This window comes from Halichoerus grypus, chromosome 11, assembly GCF_964656455.1.
Source record: "Halichoerus grypus chromosome 11, mHalGry1.hap1.1, whole genome shotgun sequence".
In the NCBI taxonomy this organism is placed as follows: Eukaryota; Metazoa; Chordata; class Mammalia; order Carnivora; family Phocidae; genus Halichoerus; species Halichoerus grypus.
Window position 1 is genome coordinate 106,635,644 of NC_135722.1, and position 26,501 is coordinate 106,662,144.

At 42.1% G+C, this 26,501-nt stretch overlaps 1 protein-coding gene and 2 long non-coding RNA genes across 5 annotated transcripts in view; 1 reads left to right on the plus strand and 2 right to left on the minus strand.

Annotated features, from left to right (window-relative positions):
* The window catches only part of ELMOD1 (ELMO domain containing 1), a 44,497-nt gene extending 41,509 nt beyond the window's left edge, over positions 1-2,988 (minus strand). For all 3 annotated transcript variants that reach the window (XM_036067859.2, XM_078059063.1, XM_036067857.1), the window contains exon 1: positions 2,887-2,988. In XM_036067859.2, coding sequence (XP_035923752.1) covers positions 2,887-2,903 — 17 coding nt within the window. In that variant the 5' untranslated portion in view covers positions 2,904-2,988. The remainder of the gene's footprint in view (positions 1-2,886) is intronic.
* The window catches only part of LOC118520106 (uncharacterized), a 108,150-nt gene that overhangs the window by 66,492 nt on the left and 15,157 nt on the right, over positions 1-26,501 (plus strand). The gene's annotated exons all lie outside the window — the stretch shown is intronic.
* LOC144379476 (uncharacterized) lies at positions 10,556-25,326 on the minus strand. Its single transcript, XR_013442636.1, has 3 exons — positions 25,005-25,326; positions 10,684-10,850; positions 10,556-10,584 (listed from the first exon to the last, which is right to left on the minus strand). It is a non-coding gene; the product is annotated as an uncharacterized LOC144379476 (long non-coding RNA).

The following is a 26,501-nucleotide window of genomic DNA, read 5'->3' on the forward strand; positions in this document are numbered from 1 at the left end:
CACTTTCTTCTGCATTTTATCTTTGTATTCCCTTAATGCAGACCACGGCTAAAGTCATTGAATGACTACAGGTTACTTATCCAGTATCCTGTATCTACTCTCAATTTCAAATATACCCATCAGCTAGGTGTACTAATCCTGTGGCAGTTATTTCTAATATTTCATGTAATGTTTTTTTAATCAAATATTTTCTCCACCCTGCTGTGCTCTGAACAGTTACACCATTGATACACTTGGTGACAGTCACACTGATGGCAGCAGTGAGCTAGAAAGAGTGGAGTGTGGGTATCATGTCACTTAACTGTGGATTAAAATCCATTCTTTACCCCAACTTGGTTTAAGATTAACCTCATTTCGGGGCGCCTGGGTGGCTCAGTTGGTTAAGCGACTGCCTTCGGCTCAGGTCATGATCCTAGAGTCCTGGGATTGAGTCCCGCATCGGGCTCCCTGCTCAGCAGGGAGTCTGCTTCTCCCTCTGACCCTCCCCCTCTCATGTGCGCTCTCTCTCTCTCTCTCTCTCAAATAAATAAATAAAATCTTAAAAAAAAAAAAAAAAAGATTAACCTCATTTCTGCTGGAGCTATACATGAAGCATTTCATTCTAGAGCAACTCAGAGGCTGACCGATTTTAACCACTCTGTGGGCTTTTAAATAATACTGAATTCTTCTCAGAATCAACTCCTTATTCTGCATAATGTATTTGCTGAGCTCAGGAATAAACACCTAATTTGTTCAGGCTGTGTTTACATAGCCTCCTCTTTGGTTCAAATCAATCAAAAGATTTGATTCAATCAAAAGATTGCCGAAATTGTCCCACATCTGTGCAAAGGGACTACAGGGGAAAAAAGGTAATCTTAAATGACCCGATAGAGCTTGTAATTCAGGGTAATTCTCCTTGCCCTCTTATCTTTCCGATTCCATAAACACCAACATATAGTGAATACGTACATTATAACTTAATAAAAAGCATTAAAAACACCAACATATAATGAATACACACACATTATAACAATAAAAAAGCATTAAAAACACAAACTAAGGCCAAAGCAATAATCAGCTTGGGGCAGTGATTGAGTTTCCTTTTATTATTTCAAAACCAATGGTCAATGAAAATCCTCAAGTTTCTTTCTTGATATGTAATCTGTTACCCTAGCTTCCATTTCATATAAATGATCAATGTCAAGTAATATTTATAAAACATATGTCTCGAGTTGAAAGAGAAGGATTTGTGTCAGAACACGGAACTGACTGGGATGTGCTGGTTCTGCTCTTCTTGGTGCTAGCCTGTGTGAAGTCACAGCAGGTTTTTACCAGACTAGTTCTCAGTCCCAAATACAAATTAATTCCAAAAATGTTCTCATCTGTACTAGACACAGTGTTGTAGCTATTCAGCTTAACAGAAGACTAACAGAAACAAATGCTACTATTTCTCCTAAAATGGCTGGTTGTAAGGCTGCTCAAGTTTTTCTAAATGAAGACTCTGAAGAAGAAATCCATCAGACGAATCTTGTCCCAGACTTCACCACTACCATCTCCCCCTTTTCAAAAGGAGCTCCTGACCTCTAAGCTTCATCTAACACTAAAACCTTCTGCAACTAAAAGACACCATGTTTACATTCAGGAGGGATTCATAAATAGAATGTGTAAGTAGATGGGTTAATTACCATGGCAGCCACAATCACGTCAGGTCAGTACTGTGCTGGCATATGTCCTAGTGATTTTTCAAATACTACCCTTTTACACAGCTGAGATAAACAGGCTGGGGAGTATTCTGTACAATAAAACCAAAGCTAATGCCTGTAAACGGTTTAACAGTGACCTCCTCAGAGGTTTCCATAATTCTAAGACCAGTAGCCCCACCAAAACACAGTGAATCCCACACAAACTGATCTAGGTGTTCCAGACACAGTGATGCAATCAAAATCAGTGAGGGAAAGAAAATCTTAAATGGAAGCCACTAAAAGAATGAAATCATTTCCTAAAAGAAGTGAGCCCACTAATTATTTGCTTAGAGAAAACAGCCAGAGCAAGGGGCAGGAATGTGTAATAGAGGTAGGCTATCTTGAGGAAAAGAAACTTAATATTCTGGAAAGTATGTATTATTTTCTAACTTTCGGGACCAGAATAACTCTATTTTGTCGTATTTTAATATGATGTAAAATTTCTCTGGGAATTTCATTAATGGATTGTGAATGGCTGTTAAATACTCTTAAAAATAATTATAATTATAGGTCCAGCCAAATGGCTTTCAGAACAGTACAATATCACTACAGAACACACCAGCATATATGTTACTCTATACAGCACAATCTTGAGGGAACCAACAATGCAGAGTTCAGACGCATCAAGGAGGCAGGAAGAGCAAAAGCTTAGAATGCATATATTATATATATGTGTATATATATATGTTTTATATGCATATATATATATATTTTTTTTTAGCAAGAAGGAATGTTTGAAAATGCCTGTATGAATAGCCAGCTAACCAAAATCTAAATTAAGGAATATTTAAAATTACTTTTTTCAGGAAAATGATTCCACACAAATTATACTGATTCCTTAACTACTTACTGATTCCTCAAACCTCAACCTTAAGGCTTTAGAGACACATGGCGTCCAGGTTGTCCAAAGTACACCTGCCCCGTGCTTTTGTGCCTGTGCTCTCTTATAATCTCCTACTGGTAAGTGCTCTCTTAGCATCAGTATTCAGATAGGGCAGCAGAGGAAACTTGTGACCAAATTATTCTTAGCTAAAATACAATGCTATTTTATGCAATCCTAAGAGATCTGGTTATAGGATTACAAATGGTGAACAGAGAACTATTTTCCTAATTTGGAAGGAAGTTTCTCCATTTTAGAGGGCTCAAGCAGGCCATAAATACTTACCTCAGGAAGTGCTTCATTGTGCCCGTTTTGATTATCTAGGTGTTATCCAAACTGTCCCCAAGTAATTGCTTCCAAACTTGCCTTTGTCAGAGTAAGTGTAAGCTGTGGGAAGAAATTTAATATATTTACTATTAATGGGGCTAGAAATCCCAAACCCAAGATTACTGCTTACCTTAATAAGCAGATAATGTGCTATGCACCCAGAACATGATCAACTAAACTGCTCACATAGCATTGCAATTCGGTGGATGGAGATTATAGCCAAAGGCTTTCACTTTATAATTACATAATTAATTAGTCTTTCATTGTAGGTCCCTTGCTGGAGAAAGAATTCGTTTCATAAGCAACCTCTTCAATAGTAAGGGTTTTCTCTGTTTTGGGTATTATTCCTATATTTTGAAGAACAGTATTTGTAAGAAAAATAGAAATGGAGAATCATGAAATTAACTATCCTAATTTCTAGATATCTGGTGGCCTTAAATCTGGCAGCCTCAACTTTACAGAAGTACAGCTCAAAAGTAACTAGAAGCAACTGGTAATGTCTTTAAGCTAAAAATTAGATGTTAAAGAGCCAAGTACTTCAAACAAATGAATGTTATGCCCCCACTCCCCTCCCCTTTTGGCACTTTGAACAAAACAGTAAAATTTTCCATTTGCCTGCACTTTCCAGTTTATAGTTTGCTTCCGCAAAGTCTACGGGCTATTGGTCTCCTTCCTCCTGACAGGGAGGTTGCCAGAAGCTGCCTACAAAGCAGCAAGTTGGGGCGAGATGGAAAGGTATACAGACCAGAGAAGAGAGAGTGGCTGGAGGTGACTGAGAGAAGAGACGAACGGAGCCCCAGCATGTAAGAGCGAGGCGAGGGCTGAGGGTGCAGACACGTGGCTTGGGGCACACTCACCACTACCAACCAGAACAGCCCAAGAAGGTGGGCAGCTCAGCCCAAATAAAAGCCAGGTTTTTCCTTTAATACATATGCTTCTGTAACTGTTCCATGAATGCTTGAAAAAGAGATCTACACCTCAACTTAAGATCGTGGTTGCTTCTGGGTGGTGAGGGAAGGGGTTAGGACTGGGGAAAAGGCCACTGGGGAAAACTGGCCTTCGATTTCGTGTTTTATTTCTTAACATATATCTGAAGCAAAACAAAGGGAAAAAACATCTACTTATTTTGGGTGGTGGGAAGATACATTAGTATTTGTGCTTTTGTGGCTTTTAAAAATGAATCTGGTTTTGTATTAAAAAGTGTTAGTACCTACCCAGAGCCCAGATCATGGTTTTGAATACAGTTTACAATTAAGGGAACCAGCGCTCCTTGGAGAAATGGCTGATTCTAGGGCAGGGGCAGGGAGCACACAAGGTGAGCCTGAAGTGTCTTGTGCCAGAAAGTAAGGGAGTGCTTGAAAGACAGACAGTCAAGGATATGTCAAATAAACACATGAGCCAACAGAAAAAGTTCCCAATGGACAAAGCTGGAACTATTTAAGTAACAAAATAAAGTAGTATTGGATTATTGCCCAAAGTAGAAAATAAATATCCATGATTGCATATTGATATAAATAAATAAAGAAAGAATATATAAGTCTCTAGTACAAATGAATTCCAAATAATTTATGTGGATACTCTGCCCTCAAGGAGGTGGAGTTTAACTCCTAACCCCTTGAATGTAGACTGGACATAGTGTAGTGACTTCCTGAGTACAAAATGGAAAGGGGGAAATTAGTAACCCTGCACTAGAGAAACCTGGCAGCTACTACCTCAGCTAGGTGATCAAGTTATCATCACAGTGGTAAGTCATGTTGGCCCTCTGTACCCTTGATATGAGGTGATCTAAATGGCACTTAACCTCTGCGGTCTTCCTCCTCCAAACTCATAACCTGGTCTAATCATGAGAAGAACATCAGATAAATTCTTATTGAGGGATACTCCACAAAATACCCAATCAGTACTCCTTATAACTCTCAAGATCATCAAAAAGAAGGGAAGTCTGAGAAACTGTCAAGGCCAAGAGGTACCTAAGGAGACACGGATACTAAATAGAATGTGGTATCCTGGATGGGATCCTGAAACAGAAAAAGGACATTAGGTTAAAAACTAAGGAAATCTGGGGGCACCTGGCTGGCTAAGTTGGAGGAGCATATGACGCTTGAACTTGGAGATTATGAGTTCAAGCCCCACACTGGGTGTAGAGATTACTAAAAAATAAGTAAACTTAAAAAAAAAAAAAAACTAAGGAAATCTGAATAGCATGGCTTTAGTTAATAATTAGGTATTAACATTGGTCCATTAGTTGTGACAAATGTATCACATTAATGTAAGATGTTGACAATAGGGAAAACTGGGTGCCAGTGTAAGGGAACTCTTTGTGTTGTCTTTGTAACTTTTCTCTAAATCTAAAACTATACTAAAATTTAAAAGAAATGTTAGTGCCTACTCTGCTCTAGACACACAGTTAGGTGCTAGGGATACGGGTCGAACAGGTGGGCATGGGTTCCATCCGTCTCCTTGAGGGAGAGAGAAGAGAAGATGATAGAAACAAATGGGTGCTTAACCACAATATTACAAGTGGAAACAGCTGCTGTGATTGTGAGCATGAGAGATGCATACTTTAGATGTAGGGGTCAGGGGCTCCCCAGACAGCACATGCAAAATCCTAGAAGGAAGAGAATACACAGCGTGTAGAGAGGAAATGTTCTCTATGACCTAGTTGTGCTCGGGGAGAGGGACAGGTTAAAAGGGATGGCAAGATATGGAAAGGCAAGAAGTCTCAGAAGGCTTTGTAAGCAATATTGAAGACATTTGAACCTCATCCCCTGAGCAATGGGGAACTACTGAAAGTTTTCAAACTGAGATGTGACATGACCAGACTTCTAGTTTTAAAAATATACTCCGATTGTGGTATGAAGAATTAGTTAGATTGTGTTAGAATTGTAGGTAGGGGCACCATTTAGATTGTTACAACAATCCAGGCAGAGATACTAGTGGCCAGAGAGGGCAATGGACAGAGAAAGAAGTGTGATGGATTTGAGAGATACTTAGAAGGGTCAAGTGGTAGTGTGGATATACATGGATCTGAAAGTCAGGAGAGAAATCCGGTTGGAGACAAAGATCTGGGCTTCTTCAGCATATAGATGGTAATTAAAATCACAATCCAGGGGCGCCTGGGTGGCTCAGTCATTAAGTGTCTGCCTTCGGCTCAGGTCATGATCCCAGGGTCCTGGGATCGAGCCCCGCATTGGGCTCCCTGCTCAGCCGGAAGCCTGCTTCTCCCTCTTCCACTCCCCCTGCTTGTGTTCCCTCTCTCGCTGTCTCTCTCCCTGTCAAATGAATAAATAAAGTCTTAAAAAAAATAAAATCACAATCCAGAAGGAAATACTAAATAGTGTATACAACATTTGTTGCTCATAACAATAGTTCTTTGTCATTAGGGTAATAAATTAGAATTGTATTACTAAGGCAATAAAGAATGAAATACATTTCAGAGAGATTTTATCAAAATAAACATAATTATATCCTTAAATGGTTTAATTTGTTATCTAGAAAACTGGTTTATCTAAAAAATTTTCATAATGATGTGGGATAAGTGAAATATTATAATACTTCAGCTTCTTGTTGTCTACATAAGTATTCCTGAATCTATCCATTAAAAAAAAAACTTTTTGAGTTCTTAATGCTAGCATCGTGCTGGGTAATATAACATAGTTTAATACTGCAGGGGAGCTTTACTATTTAAGGGAAAATTCAGCAAACATGGCAGTGAGTGCATGGTAGTTAAGAGCATAAGTTTTAGAGACAGAGAGTTCATATCTGGGATCTACCACTTGCCAAGTAGCTTTAGACAAGGTGTTTAACCTCTCTAGGGTTTAGTTTTCTCCCTGGTGGATGGGGAAAGAAATTATAACTGCCTTGTAGGATTGTACTAAGGACTGAATGAGCTAAAGCATGTAAAGTGCTTAGCATAGTGACAGGTGGACAATATGCGCTAAATGAGTTGGTACTCGTCGTTGTCAACACTTTATCATTCTTATTAAAGACTCTTCTAAAATGAAAGGCCATTTTGTCAAGTGAAGAATCACTGAGGAGATAGTTTAGATAAATCCTGGCAGGTTGTGACCTGAACTGGGACACTGACAGTGGTGGTGGAGAGAAGTGAACAGACATGGAAAATACTGAGAAGGTGGCATCAACTGGACTTACTGTTGGATGGGAAAAGTGGAGGGATGCAAAATAACAATTAGTTCCAAATATCTGTCCCCCAAACAGGAAACAAAGACAGCAATTAGTTCTAATTATCTGTCCCCCAAAGAGGAGACACCAAAAATGGCTTTGGGTGGAAAGCCTGTGTAAATGCTGTTTAACTCAGTGCTCACTGGGTATTCATTCAATAGCTTCTTTAAATGTTTTCTATAAGAAAAAAGTTACTGCTTACTAAGTTTTTAAAATCTGGCTTTGTTTTAAAGGAGGCACATTTGTCAATGTCCTAGTTGCTATTAACTAGACAATTTGTGTAAAGGTAGGAACATGCAACAAATAGTTAGTGTGCAAAGTATGATACTCCAAGCCACTGTGATTTAAAAAAAAATGTCTTTTGAGTTGCTTTTCCCTTGAGTGGTGCTGAGTTAATCTATTCCTTTGTGGCCAAAGCAGCATTTTTCAAGTGCTGGGCAGGGCCAGAGTTCAGGGAGAATTTGCAGCTGCTTCTGGTCTGCACAACATTTTAACAAAAGGGTAGGCCGGGTAGATTCTCAAGTATTTTACACACCAGCCTATTGACTTTAACTCAATTAAGTCACTTGGCCTTGTTTGTATCTGTCTCACTACTTGAAAAACACTGATATGAACTTCTTGTTTAATTCAGATTTATTCAGGTATTATTTATACCAAGTTCGCCCTTTTTTGGTCAGACACGAACTCTAATGCCCCTGCTTCGCAGCATGCAAGGACAATGTGGGAACCACTCTTGTGCCGCCTCTTCCCTGTAACTTCCTCTCTGGAGGGGTTTTTAACCAGGTGGACATCAGAAATCCCTGTTGTTTAAAATCTCTCCTGTTGTTCTGAAGTGATGTGCTTCCTGTTTCTTTCCCCTCTAGACTACATGCTCTTTTAGGGCACCAGGGAAGCCCCAGGGCCTGATACAATGCCAGGCACATTGGGGGCTCAGAATGGGTTTGTTGGAATGAACTCAGCACCCTTCTAGAGCAATGCACTTCTTTAATAGCGCTATTCCATAAGAGCACCAATAAAACAAATGAAAAATCTCCCCACTGGAAGAAAAAGAAAAACCTGTTTGGTTTTTTTTAAACCAAAACAAAGAATATGATCATGATCGTGGGTTTCCTGATCCTTCCAGTTTATCTGCAGTGATTCCTCTCCACATGTATGAGTCCACTACCTGGACCTGTTCCAAAGGGAAGTATCAAATGACTGTGTTTGATGCATCAAACACCTCCGAGATCAGTTGACACTTCAGTGCTGTGTGTGGGGTTATGTCCCCTTTGTACTTTTTTTTTTCCAGCTGGGAAGAAAGGGGCAGCAGGCGTGGTCTGCGCCTTTGAGAACTCATCCTCTCACCTGGTATCAGGGAACCTGCCCTGCCTCCTTTGAGTGAGAAGCCCCCTAAGGCTCTTTGTAGAGTCCCTCAGGGTGACCCTGCCTCTTAGAAACCAATCTATCTATTGAGCATCCCAGGGAATGAATTAGACACTCAGCTAGAGGAAAGAGAAATCCTTTCAATAAAATCATAATCCCTATGTGAGACTAAAAAATTGATGTTGTATGTAGCCCTTCAAATTCTGACTAAATCCCCTATAACAACCAAAATGCTTGTGGACTCATAATGTTTATATGTAAATAAAAGACAATCTACAAAGTGAACAGTGTTCTACTCTCACAACTTGCCTTGGGATTATCCTAGTTTTTTTTAAAAAAGTTATATGGAACACATTTAAAAAATAAAATTTAATTTACATATTTAGTCTCAGCCTAAAGGTTTGTGAATAATAGCGGATATTCACAAAGTGCTTACCATATGCAAGGCAACATTCTGTGAGCTTTGTTTATAGTAACTTACTTAACAGTCATCCTATGAAGTGAATAATAATTATTATCTCCATTTTACAGCTGGGGAAGTTGAGGCACAGAGAGGTGAAGCAACCTCCCCACTGCTGGCAGAGCTGGGATCCAGAGCCTGCCGCCTGGCTCCTGAGGCTCTGCACCCTCCTGTGCTGCCTCTGGAAACCACTGGAAGGAAATTCTGGACTGACAAGAGAGTGAAAGAAATGAACAGTGTATTCAATTCAAACTAGACTGCAGAGCTGGGGATAATCAAGGCCTGGGTGTACATCTGCACTTCAGAACTTCGTGCTCCTCTGGGAGCTAGCTAGCGAGGGGACTCTTGCATAATAAGGGTTCCTATTCCACTATTAACCTCTTTCCTTTCCTGAAGCAAATGCACTGCAGATATGAAAGTTTCCAAACAAGAACATTTTATGGGGACTTACACAACAGAGCCCCAATGGGTGGGTTTTATATCCTCTCTTGAGGCCACATTGCCAAGGACATATGAATCCTTGGTAGTGTAATTCTGAAATAACTAATAGTAAAAGTTCCCTTCCCCTCAATGTAAATCTAGTGCTCCCTTAGGGGAAATCCAATGAAATTCAAGCTCTAGGTTCATAGTGCTCTTTGTGTGGTGATTTCATTCTCCCCAGATTACTCTTTGAGTCATTGATCAGTGTGACAGGGTCTTCAAATCAGCATTTTCTCTGGGTTTGCTTTCAGTCCACCTCTGTATGTTTTTGTTTTCATAATACGTTACACCTTTTCCTTTGCAAATGAAAATATTTACCTTTTTTTTTACTGTACATAAAATACATATAATGGCTGGCAAAATATTCCACATTTACCTAGGAGATATATATTAACTTGAATGAGTTTTCTTGAAGTCATTGAAAAGCAAAGTAAGTTCCATTCTTTAGATTTCCCTAACTGCTTCTGTTGTTTTCTTTTCACGCTAAAGCACAACTAAGAAGAAAAAAATCAAATGGGTCAATCTCAAAATGTGTAATTATAATCTGGAGATGAAAACACATTCCACTCCTCCTCCCCTGAGTCTGGATTCAAAAGACAAAGTTTGGGCAACGGTTTTTGGCAGTAGTGAAAAAAACGTCCACTTAGCAGTTGCAGGGGGCACACCTACAACTTAACTCTGCAGGTGATAAAAGTCAAGGTCAGCAGCAGCAAAATGATTTGCCACTGATTTAATTTCCTCACTTTAAGCTTTTCTTCTCATTTCACTTGAAAGAAGAAAACAATGACACATTGAACCATAAGGTCCAGAAATAATAACTTTTATAGCTTTCTCCCCTAAAAATACATTTGATCAAAAGCTGCTTTGGGTATCAGAAGAAAGCCTATGGCTAATTTGGTTCAATTCCATTTATTCTGTCTTTATTATACTCTGTCACTTTAAATATTTCTTAAAAGTATTTGAGACATAATAAACCCAAGTCAATGACCTTCACCTGTGGGGCAATTTCAGTTTCCCTCTGGAATAGTCTCAGAGGGTGTTCCTAGTGTCCTGCTAGCATCCAGTGAAGTCACAGTGGTGACATCCTCGATCGGTCAGGAGAGATTTGGGACTTCTGCAGAAACAGATACAGGCTCCTCTTTTCCACCCCTTCCTCAGCCATAGCGATATGTCTGTGGGGCGGGGTAGGTAAAACAGAGAGAAGGCAGCTCTTCTGATGAAGCCAAACCTTACAGATGTTTGAAGCGAAGATCATTTTGGGGTGTGATTACCTGAGAACCGCTCCCAAACGAGCACGTGTCTGTGGGACAGAGGCAGGGGTACAGATGGATGTGGTGGCTGGGGAGTGGCTGGTCAGCCACCTGCCGTGCGAGGGGCTGGGCTCTGGCCGCACCGACCCGCAGAGCAACACAAGAAGGTGGAGGTCAGTCTTTTAAATCTGGTGGGCCAAGCATCAGACTCAAATTAGGTGAACAAATAGGTCCAGATTAGCAAGTTTAGGGAATAGCTAAGCTTGCATCATGCTTCCTATTTTGTCAAGTCCTAAGAAGCACTGTGTCAGGGAGCCCTAGACAGATGAGGGACTCAGTCTTGAAAGGATATAACGCAGTCACTCACCACGTGAGATAAGAAGGGAGGGGTGGGCAGAGCACGGGAGGAAAGAGAAGGGAAAGAAACATTTCTAAGGCTATTTTTGAGCATTTGAAACATGTATACAATGCCACTTTTGACTTTATTACAGGTATGCAGATGAGGGAGAGAGCAAGCAATATGAAAATTCACCATCCTGGAGAAATGAAAAATCTTTCCGATTATGCATTTACATGTAAAACATGCTGGCCTGCATACCACATTAGAGTATAATGTTCATGTATAACATTCTCCCTGAGGCCACATTCCAGAACTTTCCTCTGGCGATTAGCCTGAAAAATGCTCTGCTGACACTCACTAATATGACAATTAAGAAGGTTTTTTTCCCCCTCTTTGGGAATAAAACACTCACCCAGGGTTTATTTTTGTGATTTATAGCAATGGGGGCCCATGCCAGCCACAGAATTCAGTGCTGCCTGCAAATGTATTTATGATCTGCTTTAAAGGTACAGTGATTTTCTGGCTCTCACTGTGGTTGCCTACATGTCTGTACTGTTTTCATGGAGGGAGTGAAGGGTGGGGAAAGCAGAATTGATCAGATTTGTCTTTCATCTTTAAAAGAGTAAGGAAATTTCAGGGCGCCTGGGTGGCTCCATTGTTAAGCGTCTGCCTTCGGCTCAGGTCGTGATCCCGGGGTCCTGGGATCGAGCCCCACATCGGGCTCCCTGCTCCGCGGGAAGTCTGCTTCTCCCTCTCCCACTCCCCCTGCTTGTGTTCCCTCTCTCGCTATCCCTCTCTCTCTCTGTCAAATAAATAAAATCTTAAAAAAAAAAAAAAGTAAGGAAATTTCAAAATCTAAGTATTAATCCATTTTAACAAAAATACTCAATGTAGATTTTATACATTCTCAATTATATATTTGAGTTTTAAAAGTTAAATTTCTAAATAAAATCATAATCAAAGAATGGTAAACTTATGTCTGCATAAAAATTAAATGGATTATGATTTTGCCAATCTAAACTGATACTTTTTGTAAAATTTTCTCTTTCATATAATGAAATAGAGTGAGGGCATCTGCTAGAAACATTGGACAGGGAAGCCAGTCGGAGCATTTCCAGGGACCTGGCGGCAAACCCACAGCACACAGATGAGATAATAGCATTCACTGAGGACAAGTAGATCTTTTAGGTTAGGCTTCTGCACAATTTGTACTGTAAAACAAATGGAAAAAAAAAACAAAACAGTTTTAAACTCACGTTAGAGCTATGACTTGATATGCATGACTTGATAAATGTTTGCTGAGTGAATATTATTTTATTCTCTCCAATGGTATTTCATCAGGGCCATAAAGGGTAAAATACACCATTATGTCATGTGTCCTTAAGGAAGAATAAAATGCTGCTAATTAAACTGTGGTACAACCTAATTTCAGTGGTGTGGGAAAAAAAAATCTTAGAATCAATGAAATAGAGTAAGACTGAAGCCTACTACTTATTTCCAAATTCCAGGCTATGATGTTTTTGCAGAAGAATCCATTGGTTGATGACAAAGAGCACTAATGGCCTGCAGCAAATCACACTAGGGGATTCTTATTCCCTGACTCAAACATTTCTGTTCAGGTTACACCAGGCTGAGTAAATTCCATGATATGTTATAGGTTGATTACATATGAGCAACTCATGTCCTTCTTAACTCACTGGAGATCCTCCTAACCCCTTACTACATAGTCTCTAGGGTCTGGTTCTCTTCCATATCACAGTCCCTCCAGTATACACACAGCATACACAAATCACACACATAATGTTCTCACACATACACGGGGCTCAGCACAACTTCCTTATGCTACCGTCTTATGCTCTCACCATAAACATCTCAGGAGTGATGAGCATGCCTTATCTACACAAAGAGTGAATGAGTGAGTATGGAAATGCTTGATTGAAGACAGAGCACTGTCTAATCCAAGCTCCATTTTCTTGTTCTTAGTTGATATGATTTCAGGTGATGCTGCTTCTCTAAGGGCCTTTTTTGGCTTCCGTGATCCTTCTTCTCCTGGTTCCATCTATTTCACATTCTTCTTCGGCCTGCCCTTTAAGCCTAAGTGTTCCCTAGCGTTCCACTCTTGACCCTTTTCTTCCCCTTCACCTCTTCTAAGTGACCTGCTCTTTTGGCCTTAATCAGATCCAACAAATGACTTGTCCAAGGCCAGACAACCAGTTGGTAGGAAAAGACCTCAGCTCCTATTTCTAGTCAATAAACATATTTACTTATTATGCTCAATTCTTTGTAGGCACTAAGAGACACAAAATAAACAGGACACAGACTTTGCCCTCCAGGAGTGGAAAATCTAGTAGATCTCACACATGGAGTCTAGGGCCTTTCTGAAGTCAGTACAGAAGCTCTGAGCTGTCTCAAACAAAAATACATTTCAGCCATGTCAGACTAAACCAGACTATCCTCTTAGGCAAGGCTTCCTAAGCAATCTGTCAGTATCATGGACTCTTCATGGATGTGTGACAAGATTTTGATCAGTGATTATATGAAATTCTCTGTCTCTCTTTTTAGGGGGGAGTACATATTATTTATAGTAGTATGTGTTAGGTGGAATATTTTGCTAAGAAGATGGTATGAGTAGGTTAAGAGAGTATTAAATTTTACTGTGCATTAGGAGACAAGAGGAGTAAGCAAAACAAGTATGGCAGTTGTGCGAGTTTACATAGGCAATATGAGGTCCATACTGCATAGTAATTCTCTCACTGTAATTATTGCTGATGTATGTAACAGTATTTTACATTAATTCCTTTTAAGTGTGCCCTTAAAACTTGTGTCATGGACTTCCATTTAAACACGGCAAATAAAACACATGAAATCCCACCGACATGAGAGTAAAGAAATCAAAAAGGCATAAATCCATAAGGCTGAGGGCAACAGGGGCATACATGAGGTGTCAGCAGATTTGTAGAGCTTGAAAAGGATGGACAAGTGGTAATTTACTTAGCCTAACTGATGAAGCCTGCAGTGAAGGAAGTGACCCAAAGGCAATACAATGTAGAATACAGAATCTTGGTTATATTCAGGAGTTAGTGATGCCCAGTTCCTCTACAAGTGGTAGTGTAGGATGAAGTCAACACAGGAGGCTTGGCTGACATTTTCCATAAGGAATAGTTAGATCTCTTTCCCCATTCTTTGAAAGCAAGTATTCACCATTCTATCAGAATAGGTAAGATTTACTCTTGAAGAGGTTGAACTAGAGAGGTTCTGAACTTTTGGTTCATACTGAATACAAGAAGCTTAAGTGAAAGACTACATGGTAAATGTGAGATTTATTCAGGTTTCTTCTTCCACTCAGCTCTCAGAACAGAGGCAGCCATAATGCTACTCCTCAGGCTACTGGGGATTTATCCCTCAGGAAATTACCCAACATACATGTGGATCTCCCCCAGTGAAGCACCAGCCCCCTACTGGTCAACAAGCCCCAATGATGCATAGAAAGCTTCCAATCAGTGTTTTAGTGCCTCAGTCTTAAATGTGAATAGACAGCCAGGGATTATCAGAGAATTAAGAAAAGTTTCTAACTTGACTGAATTATAGAGACTCAATGAAAGGTGAGAAAAGGGGGAATTTGGAAGAAACAGAAGCAATGCAAAGGGAAGAAAACAATACATCATAATCAATTTTCATAGATATTAGAAAAATATTACACTCATGAAAGAGATATGAGAAATAATAAAAATCCACATTAGGAGAATAAGAAAATGTTCTTAGAAATTTTTTTTAAATGATAGAAATGAAAGTTGAAGAAATGTCCCAGATTTGAGGGAATCTGCTAAGAAGAAATTGACAAAAAGATGAAAAATGGGAGGAAAAGATTCAACATTCAAACAACAGATACTCCAGAGAGAAAGAAAAGTGAAAAAGTATGTGAAAAAATTATTGAAGAAATAATACAAGAAATTCCAAGAACTGAGGAATCCGAGCCTCCAGATCAAAAGGGCCCACAGGATACCCAGCTCCTTAAACAACAAAAGATCCTCACCAAGGCATATCATGATGAAATTTCACAACATAAATGTTTCCAGTGGGGGAATAAAAACAGACAGTTCACATACAAAGGGCTAAGAATCAGAGCACCCAGTTTGTCAGTAGGAACATGGAAGCAAGAATAAAAATTATGAGAAAAAATTCCTTCCCATGTAGATTTCTATACCCAGCCAAAATATTAAGTATGAGGTGAGAATGAAGACAATTTTGGACACACAAGCCTTTCATGTACCTCCCAAGCATGCCTTTTTAGGAGTTTCTGAAGGAAGTATTCCACTGAAATGAAGGGAGAGAATGAGAAGACATTGGACCCAGGAATCAGAAGATCCATATTTGAGAAAGGTGAAAGGAATTCTCAGGAGGATGGTGAATGGGGGCTTAACAAAGGATGTCTTCATGAAAAAAATGAACTGACAGATTACTTGACATAATTATATGATGTTTTAAGTGGTGGATATTACTCTGATAAAAACAAAAACTTAAATTTAAAGAAGACGCACAGAGGATGGTGCTTCCAGCCTCCCGAGGTCCAGTGCCCTAAACTCTGTGAATCCATACAGAAAGAAAGACAGAAAAGAGAGAAAGAATGAAAGAGAAACTAAGGCTTAAGGAACCAGAGCACTGCCTGCAACAAGGGGGCGAATTCAGAAAGCCCACCCTACTTCTAGAACAGTATCTGACTGGGCCACAAGCTGCAGGGTGAGTGCTGGGTGTGACACACATGAAGGTGCACTGGAAATCTTCAACAGGGGAGTCGCAGAGTTTGTGTTAACACATGCTGACACGGTGCGTTGCAGGTGTGCCCGTTATCTAATAGAACGTCCAAGTCATTTGATACAGTAATTATGAATCCTCCTTTTGGGAATGAAAATAAAAAGGGGATAGATATGAGTTTTCTGAAGGTTGCTTTGGAAATGGCAAGAATAGCAGTATATTTATACAAATTCTCAACTGGAAAACACAATAATAAGAAAGCTACAGAATGGAAAGTCAAGATCAATACTACTCCAAAGCTGCAATACAACCTACAGCATCATATTAATTTCTTAAAAAGAAATCAGTAGACATGGAAGTGGACCTAATTTGGTTTTCTTTTTAAAAACCTCCAGATAGGGACGCCTGGGTGGCTCAGTCGGTTAAGCGTCTGCCTTTGGCTCAGGTCATGATCCCAGGGTCCTGGGATCGAGTCCCACATCGGGCTCCCTGCTCCGCGGGGAGCCTGCTTCTCCCTCAGCCTCTGTCTCTCTCTCTCTCTGTCTCTCATGAATAAATAAATAAAATCTTTAAAAAAAAAAAAATTAAAAAACAAACAAACAAAAAACCTCCAGATAAAAGCACCTTAAAACCTAATTAATGAATACAAAATTTGTTATTAAAAAAAAAGATGTCACGAATTATAGATATATTTTTCAGGAATGTAATAATGATATTGTGATTATGTATTTTTGAAAAGTCATCATAGTTCACAGAACATACACAAATATTTACAAATGGTATGATATGTGTCTAGGATATGCTTCAAAATAAAATGGGGTGGGCAGACAATAGGTTAAAAATCAAACAGTACTGGTCATGAGTTGATGATTTTTTTTTTTTAAAGATTTTATTTATTTATTTGACAGAGATAGAGAGAAAGCACAAGTAGGCAGAGTGGCAGGCAGAGGGAGAGGGAGAAGCAGGCTCTCTGCCGAGCAGGGAGCCGGACGTGGGGCTCGATCCTAGAACCCCAGGATCATGACCTGAGCCGAAGGCAGCCGCTTAACCGACTGAGCCACCCAGGAGCCCCATGAGTTGATGATTTTTGAATATTGGGATCCATTATACTATTCTGTCTACTTTTGTATATATTTGACATTTTCCAAATAAAAGCTTACCAAAAAAAAAAAAAAAAAAAAGGTGCCTTCAACAAAATTGAGAATCACTGTAACCATAAGAAGCATTTTTTATAGCCAAGCAAAGATGATTAGCACCTGACTTTGTTCATAACAGAAGTTGGAGGCAAATTTATTACTCTTTAACAGCTTTGGGAGACTACAACAAAAATGAACAGGAATTTGGTATCTAACCCATACCACTTCCATGACTGACTTAGTTCTCTTAAGAACTATAAATGCTCTAGAGCCTCCGTCTGGTGTTAGGTGTCGCCATTTAAAAATATTTACTGAGGGGGCACCTGGGTGGCTCAGTTGGTTAAGCGTCTGACTCTTGATTTCAGCTCAAGTCATGATCTCAGGGTCATGAGATGGAGCCCACGTAGGGCTCCGCGCTAAGCATGGATCCTGCTTGAGATTCTCTCCCTCTCCCTCCCCTGCTCACATTCTCTCTCTCTCTCTCTCTCAAAAAAAAAATTAAAATATTTATGGAGCTTGTTTCTTAGTGGTTAAAACATGTAATAGTGTATATCAATAACATCTTTTATTTGGTGAAATATAGTAGATGGGTTTAGGAGAAAAAAGTGGCAATTAAAATATGACACACTCTAACAATGTTTCCTAATTTCATAAATGTTAAGATGAAAAAAAAATGGCCTCTTGGAATTGATGAAACACAGTATTTTTCTAAAGAGCATCCTTTCTTATTCTGACCCTTTATCCCCACGCTAAATCAATCTTCAGAATCAGTAAACCCACAAAATAATATCTGTCTCCATCTTGTTTGACAACCTCCTCCTACTTGTCCCCACAGCAATAATTTGAAAACACCAGCTTCGTGTGCCTCTTCTGTCCAATGCCAAGCAAAAAAATACTCAGAAAATGAATAAACATTTCCTTTTGTGCTGTTCGGAGTGCATCACGTTCAGTAGGTCCTAGTGACCGACTAACATGCCCACATAAGCACAGACTTCCACCCTCTAACAGCCAGGATTTCTTATCACAAGGAACAGAAACTAGCTCTGCCTATTTTAGTTGAAAAGGAATATGTTCTGAAGGTAAACTATAGACTCTCCAGGAGGGCCAGAGAACTAGGTTTAGAGGTTATGTAGCCAAAAATAACCCTTAAAATGATGGCATGGAGCAGGTCCAGTGAAGACACCTCTCCTGCTGCCACCGGGTCCAGACTCTGGAGCAAGCCCCGCTGATCCCCCAGCACGGGGCAAGGGGTGTTGCTGTCTGGAGCAGCTACCACTGGGGCAGAGTCTGGGTCATGGGTCCAGGATGCAAGCCTGATGTATCTAGCATTTTAGCTCCTATGGTGGGGATTGGGCTCTGCCTCATAATGTGGGAGAGCCCCCAACATGGGAAAGGGGTTCAGATGACAGCGTTCAAAAGGAACAAGTGTTGGGGCGCCTGAGTGGCTCAGATGGTCGAGCGTCTGCCTTCAGCTCAGGTCATGATCCCAGGGTCCTGGGATCAAGTTCCGCATCGGGCTCCCTGCTAGGCGGGGAGCCTGCTTCTCCCTCTGCCTCTGCCTCTCTCTCTCTCTCTCTGACTCTCATGAATAAATAAATAAAACATTAAAAAAAAAAAAAAAGGAACAAGTGTCCACTTGACCCTATAAAGAAATACTTTTGAAAGCCAAAACACAATGTAGAGTAGTGGAGTACACAGCGAGTACACGGAGTGAACACATGTTCGCCTTCCATCTTTGTCGAAGTTGATTAGGTGTACTGTGCAATTTTATATTAAAACCTGGACACATGCCTATTTTATGGCTATTCAAAATACATATCATTTTGAACTAGGAATTTTAATTATGATCTTAGATAATGAAAGAATACTTGGAAATAGCCTTTTAAATTTAACCCAGTGGTGGTCACAGAATAGATGCACTTACTTTAAGTGATGACTGATTAATTACCTAGGGAATAATCATTAAGTAGAAAAGAATAAGGATAGATATTCACTATAAATCAACAAAAGGATGTATAATAGTTGCATGTTACATAAATGTTACTGAATCGGGCTGAGTTGGACATTGGCGGACTCACGTATAGGTGCCTGGGAGCTCAATTTGAACTGCATCATCAGATTTAAGAGGTGCTTTTACGGTCATGTGATCCAGCGTCCATACCAACAAAGGCAGTCCCCCTTGTTACATCCCTGACAGGTGGTCCACAATGCATCATTTTGAGTATAGTGTATTATATTGTTTGTTTCTGATACGGACTCTATTCATCTATGAATCTCACCAAAGATAGCATTAATTTCTTTTGTCTTGTTGGTTAATACTTAAGTGACCTAAAACTATTTTTTACAACCCAAACTGCTGTTAAGCTAGGAATTCCATTCCATGTCCTTGGGCAGCTGATTTTAGAACCTAAATGAAGCCAACATCTATTCTTTTTAAACATAGTCTTAGTTTCAGCCCTTGCTCTGGGCTCAGGGATATCAAGTTTAATAGTGATTGTCATTCAAATTCACTAGTGCTTTGAGCTTTGCATCATCAGCAAACGTAATATACATAAAGTCTAAGTATACCTGAGTCATTGATAAAATTGTAGAAATGTCAGAGTCAAGGCAAGAGCTCTGAAGCAGGCCAACACGAACCACCTTCTATGTTGGCTTCCACACCTATGAACATTCTTTGGGTACAGCTGATCAACCCAGCTATTAGACCACATCCTAGAACTCATTTCTGTATCTCATCCACAAAGATTACTCAGGAGCCTGGTTTACAGATACGTCCCAAAAGGACTGTGAGGATTTAAAAATCTGATGGTCTGGCTCTATTTTAAATACTCTTGGTTATCTACAATTTAAAAGAGCAGTAGGAGAAATTTCTGATTCAACACAAAACTCTTCAGTGAAGCAAAAACTATAACCCAGTCCTTTTGTAAGTCTTGATTTTCATATGCTGGGTTTACTATTGGGCTACGTAGACATTGTATATGAGTCAATATGAAAGTCAAAATTCTACATTAGGCATTTTAATATAGGCTTTAAAAATTAATGATGAGCATAATGCACATTTTAATTAAAACAACTTTGATAAATGCTTACCATTTTAAGAGAATGTATGATTTAACTTTTTTTTTAAAACAATTGTTTTAAGTTTTTTTGCTAACTTAAATGGATTCTAAGACCAAAGAAAATCTAATTAAAATTAAAGTGTTCTACTGGAATGTAGAATCTTTAGAAAATCTGGCTTCTAAATTCTGAAGGGTGGAACATTCTTATTCTTCTTCTGAAGGAAAAAGGAAGAAATGTACTTGTATAGTAAATTCATTGCAGGGATCGATTTACACTTAAAATATTTATAATGCCAACTGGTGATGTAAAAAAAAAGGGGGGGGGACAGAGTTTATGATGTCATTGATATTTGCTAAGCCAAAAAGCAGCTGTGGGATAAATAAATTGTTAGTTTCACCATGAATGAAACCTTCAAAACACATAGCAGCTTTTTGCCATCTAGTTGTACAAGGGAAATAGGAGGGAGAGTTACTGCAGCTGAAATAAGCTCTTATACGAAGCATTCTCATTAACCAAGTCCTAATATCAATAGTTAAAATGGAAACTATATTTAAAAACTATGTAAAGACCTTTGAGTTCTGCAGTTATTAGCTTGTTTGAGACTGATTTTTTAAAGGGGTTTAATAAGCTCTTCTTAAGCATTTACTGCAATCATCTTGCTTTGTACCGAAAAAGCAAAAAATGAAACAGAGCAAATTGTGAATTATTTCAATGGTGTCTAAAACAGCAGAGGGTACACAGACAATATACAAATTGTCTAATTACCCTGAAAATGAAGTTATTTATCCCTTAAAACAGTAGTAAAAGCTAACATTTATTTTATAGACATAGAGGATTGGAGTTGGCATAATTTTCTTTTTTAAATGCGCCTTTCATTTTATAGCACAGAAACTGATGTAAAATAAGACTTGCTTGTGGTCAGTGTAAGTGTGCTGGAGGGTTCAAAGCTCCTGGGAGGCAAGAACACACTGTCTTCAGATTCTTTAAATTCAGAGTATTTACTGAGGACTTAGAATGTGAACCGAGCACACAATTTCAGTTAAAGCTCTCTCGGGGTGATAGTGCACATAAGCTGTCATTAGAGACCACTGCAGTAAGCCTTTCTTTAATAAGCCATATCCATGGGAAATCTTGCTGAAAATAAAACCTGTGGTCTAATTGCCTGGAAATTTTAGTAAGTTCAGTATGTCCTAGATCACTTTTTTTCTCATCTATCAGAATTATAAGGCAAGACACGTTTGGCAGACACTTACAAAGAGGAGCGGTACAAATACCTGAAATAGAACTTTTTTTTTTTTGCTCTATTTTAAAGGATAATCCTTTGATAAGAAAGACCCTAATTAACTACTTCATTATGCATTTTAGCATAGAGTAATTTTTATGATTTTTAAGACTTACTATAAAATATGAAGTGGAAACTTAACCATCTGGATACTCAAACATATGAGCCTCTTCTGAAGATGGTCCCTCAGATAACTAGATTTGTTGACAGAAGTGCTATCTAGAATGGCACCCTGTGTCCTTTGCTTGAGATTGACAAATCGGAATCTTTGAGTTCTCTACATGGCTGTACTGGTTTGATCTTTAACTTCTCTGGAAACTACCTGTGCTGATTAATAGTGAAGGCACCCGCAGGGTTTTCAGACACGAATGTAAGTGGTGTGCTATTTTTTGGAATTAGTTGCATTTGGAATATTCTGAGTAGGTACTCTCTGGTACTACAAGCATATGGTCGGTCATTTTCACACAGTGCTATTTCTGTAAAATCTACATTCTTTCCACCATCAGAATATGCTTCCTTAAAGGTAGCTGGACAACATCAGAAAATGATTGCAAGTTAGTATCTTTTCCTACTTGAGGCAGTAGATCTGCTAAAACCAAAACATCTGCTAATCCTTTTTCAGAAGTTCATGCCAGAAGCAACTGAATATTGATAGACATCTCAATATTACACTTAAACATCTACTTTCATACCAAACACTATAAAACGCTATACTCCAGTGTTACTTGATGACTGTTTACCTGAGGAAACCAGGACGGTAGCGGAATAGTGAAGCAGGACTTAGGGTATTAGGCAAAGGGCAGACCAACTGCTTTTTTAAATGCAATGAGATGCATTCACCCATTAGCGAGCCCTGCACTTGTCCCATCTCTGCTCCCTCCCATCAGCAACTCTTTAAAGTCTCTTTCTGAATCTCTTTCTCACTTCCCTCCTCAGCAGGCCACTCTGTCCTCTAACTGAAGCCTTCAAGTAAGACCCTTCAACTTCTGGCTCTCCTCCACTAGCTATAAACCCAGGGGTTGTTTTCCTCCCAGAATAAGGATAAGATCTCACTCTCTTATTCAAGGCCCCTCAAAAGTGCTGGTCATCTCACTCCCCGACTGGAGCTGCCCAGCAGAATTCAGTGTTGCTGCCTGGCTCCTAGGCCCACTTGGCTAGCAAGTTTCATGTCTCATGACGTAGATCTCCCCCCCCCCGCCCCCCCCCACACACTGCCCCTACTCATCTTCACAGCTTTGGCACCTCTCACTAAGCCTAGCAAGCAGAGGTACTCAACAAATATGTGTTGAACTGAAACTACGAACTTTTAAGCATGAGTTATTTTCAATAGCTTGAACCAGAAATGAGCTTGTCCCAGATTGTCTGCAGAACAGCATATGATTCCTGCTCCACTTTATTTTCAACCCATAAGTGACCCAAAAACGAGTGAGAAATTTCCAGTGACTAGAGTTGCTAGATAAAATACAAGTTGCTCCATTAAAACTGAGTTTCAGATAAACAACAAATATTTTTTTAAGTATAAGTATGTCGCAAGAAGTGCATGGGGCATACTTAAACTAAAATCAATTATTCATTGTTTATCTGAAATTCAAATTTAACGGGGCAGCCTGTATTTTTACTTGCTAAGTCTGACAGTTCAACCAGTGACTCCTTAAAAATTCTAAAGATGCTTCTTTAGAGCACTTGGAGGTTTGTGTCCCAGCTCTGCAAACTTCTCAGTTGGGCAGATTTTGTCTTTTATTGCAGCTGGGTTTCTTTCTGAACATCTCAGTAACACGCTTTAGGAAATGCTGTTTATATAATTTCATTTATTTTACTAATTTATATAACTCCTTTCCAATATCTGTTAATAATTTTAGCAGAAAGAACACTGTAGCGTTGCTCAAAATCTCTTACAAAGCTGATATTCAGTTATTACTATGCCTGAGTCAAGTCCTATCTACATGTGTTAATAATTAATAATTTTTAAAAATTTAATATTTTCAATTAAGCCAGCAAAACACAATATTGAAAATAAGTAAGTCTTTCATTTTGGGGCTTTTCTTCATTAATCAAGCACAGTGAGACATACTGTCCTCACTCAGAGGCTGGGGAGAAGCAGCCCGGCAGGCGGAGCCGGGGCTGTGATGTAACTGCAGTGGGTCTTTGTTGGAGAAGGCGCCCCTAAATGGGAACATCTGTAAACCCAAGCGCTTCAGCGTCAGTGTGAATGGGCTGGAAAGCGGAAAGAGTTGCCTCTTTTAGTTTCCTGTAAATCTTGGAGGCTTGAAACCTTGGTCAACAGAAGAATTCCTCCCAGGTCGTTGAAAGACACACCTGTCTCAGTAAGGAAAGAAAAAAGCAGGTTTCTTCTGCAAAGGAGTACCATGGGAGAGTACTAACTGCTGTGTGCGTGGGTTTACCGACGGTGACGGTGCAGTGGGAGTGAAGGGGACGGCGTGTTCCCGTCCTGAAAGTTTCCCACATTAATGCGTTCCTCTTTCAGTGTGCTTGACAGGGACTGCTCACTGCTTATTCCCACGAAAGCAACAAGGAGCGAGAAATGCGTCCCTAAGGAGAGGGATACCGGAGTGCACCTTCCTCAGATCAGCTGGACTGACCTGAGCTTCAGCTTCTAGGGGAGAATGACTAAGTCCGCCGCACCTGCCGGTGTCACCAGGGGATAATGAATTAGGACGTTGATCCCGACACCAGCACGGCCCCTGCTTTCCACCATGTTGGCAGCTCCGGTTGGGGACGGCTGTCAGGCGAGCTGCCGGCACCGCACGCACACTGCAGAGATGCAGAACAATGCCTGGACGCCTGCCCACCACCGGGCTCTCCAAATGACACGCTCAGTCTATGGGGCCATGCCCAAGCTCACGGGGCTCAGGAGCGGCATCTCCCCGGTCGGTGCGAGACAGGGAGGACATTTGGAAAGCTAAGGCACGGGGTTTCCGCCCGACTGTGCAGCGGGGCTGACAGACACCCTCGGTGAACTTGAGCTGGAGCAAGCGAGCCTGCGAGGTCGTTCCTGAAATATTCAGAAGGCGTGTGAGCGGACTCGCCGCTTAGAGCTGGAGCAGGCGCACGCCGAGCAGGAGCGGCCCGCAGCCACGCTCGGGGGCAGAAGGCACTCGCGACGGCAGCCCGCCGCCCCACTCCGCGGTCCGCGGTCCGCAGCCCGTCGCTCCCCACACGCCCGTTCCTTCTACCTGCCCGGGAAGGAGAGATGCTCTCCAAGTGAGCAGTTTCCTGGCAGTTGCAGGAGCCCCTCAGACGGCCCCTCGGGGACCGCAGCGCGGAAGACCCCCTGCCCCGCAGGCCCGCACCGCCCCTGGGGCCCAAGGCCGCGGCGCGGGGGGGGCAGGACCCGGGTCGGCCACTCGCCGGGGCCAGGCCGCCCTCGGCGTCCCCGCCTCCCATGTTGGCCTCTGCCAGGGATGTCTCCTCCAGAGCCCCCGTTCGGTCGCTAGGTGACCCGCGTCCGGGCCGAGACGCAAACGGCCTCCCGCGCGGCCCCGCAGCCCGCGGGTGTTAGTTCTGGGGGGCCGGAGGGGGAAAGGATGACGCTGGGTACCTGGTCCTGGTTGCCCCCCGAAGCCCCTGCACCGAGACAGCGCGCACTCTCATTCCAGCCCCTCTCTAGTCACAGCCCTGACCTCTCGGCTGCGCCCCAGACGCAACGCAGCTCGCAGGGTGCCGCGTCCTCGTCACCACCCCCCTGCTCTCCAAGGGCATTCGCCCCTCGCCCCTCTGCCCCTGCGGGGTCGGCCCAGGCGCGGCGACTCACCCGGACCCCGGCGGCGGCGGGAAGCTCAGCAGGTCCCGGCGCGCGGCGGCCGGGTCTCCATGCCCGCCCTCCGCAGGCGCTCGGGCTGCGCGCTCGGAGGCGGCGCTGGACGCGGTCCGTCCGTCCCCCGCGCCGCGGCTGCACAGGGTGGCCGCGGCTGCCGCACTGGCTGCGGGCGCGGGCGGGGCGGGGGCGGGCCAGGAATCTGGGTCGCGGGGAGCGGAGCGAGCCGGGAGGCACCCGGGCGGCCGGCGGCGGGGAGGCGACCGAGAGCAGCCCGCGGAGGGCGTGCGGAGGCTTCCCTGGGAGCGCGACGCGGGCGGCGACTGAGCATGCCCAGTCCCCAGCCGGGGGCGCGGGGCCGGGGGAGGGACCGCCCCTGGCGCCCAGAGCGGGGACGCGGGCGCGGTGGCCCGGTTGGGTCGCGCCGGGCTGACCCGCGGGCGCGGGGACCCGGACACCTGTCAGCGTGTCCTGCAGAGAGCCCTGCAATGAGGGGCAAGGTGTGCTTCTCGCTTGCTCCCCAGAGAATTGTCCAGAAGGCAAAGTTTGCTTTAGCTCAGCTCCGGCCCTTGCGGCCTCACCGAGCGATTCCCGCAATCCTGGCACGCACGTCCCACCTGCCTTCCTGTGCCTGGGGACCAGCCCTCCGGGGTGCGCGGGTAGCACCCGCCTTTTCCGACACCTGGACAGTCGGGTCAAGTTCTCCAAGAGCCAGCTCTTTAATTAGGTGTAATTGAGAGATGCTGTCAGTCCTCCCAGGTCACATATCTGCATTTCAACCAGGGCTTCGAAACAATATCTTCACCCCGGGGTGAATTGTAATGGATGGATGATACACACCGCGGCCTGGGGCTATTTAGGGAGCACTGCTTCACAGTGCAACAGGAGTGGCCCAGAACGACTCACTTAACACTCTCCGAAACCTGTGCCTTTCTGTGCTGTGGTGCTTCATGTTGAATGAAGAACGTTTTCTCTATATTGCAAGCAAAACGCTGCCTACGTCAGAGGCAGCCTGGGGTCAGGAAAGAGGGTGAGCCTCGAGGTCGGCCTGGATTTCAGTTTCACCTACCACCCCGGTTCCCTAACCATTCCGGGCCTCTGTAGTCATCCCGAGGTGGTGATCCTGACCTCTCTGGATTGTTGTGAGGATTGGGTGCGGCAAGTAGGCAGAGCTCTTGCTGTGCAGTAGGTGTTCGCCAAATGAGTCTCTGAGGTTCCACACCTGCTGGTCTGTTCTCGTGACAGGTTGGGCGGGCCAGTGCTAATCCTGAAATGGTGAACATTTGTGGTGTTGCCTCTTCACATTAAATAACCTTAGACTTGGATCTTTCTAACTTTTTGTTAAAAAATATTAGCCACTGTTACCTTTTCTCTCAACTCTCCAGTTTCTTCCTACTTCCTTGAATAAACCTCTAGGAAAAAAGCTAGACCAAGGCCATATAGAGGGGTGATTCACTATGGGCAGGATTATCCACATAAGAATTTCACTCCATA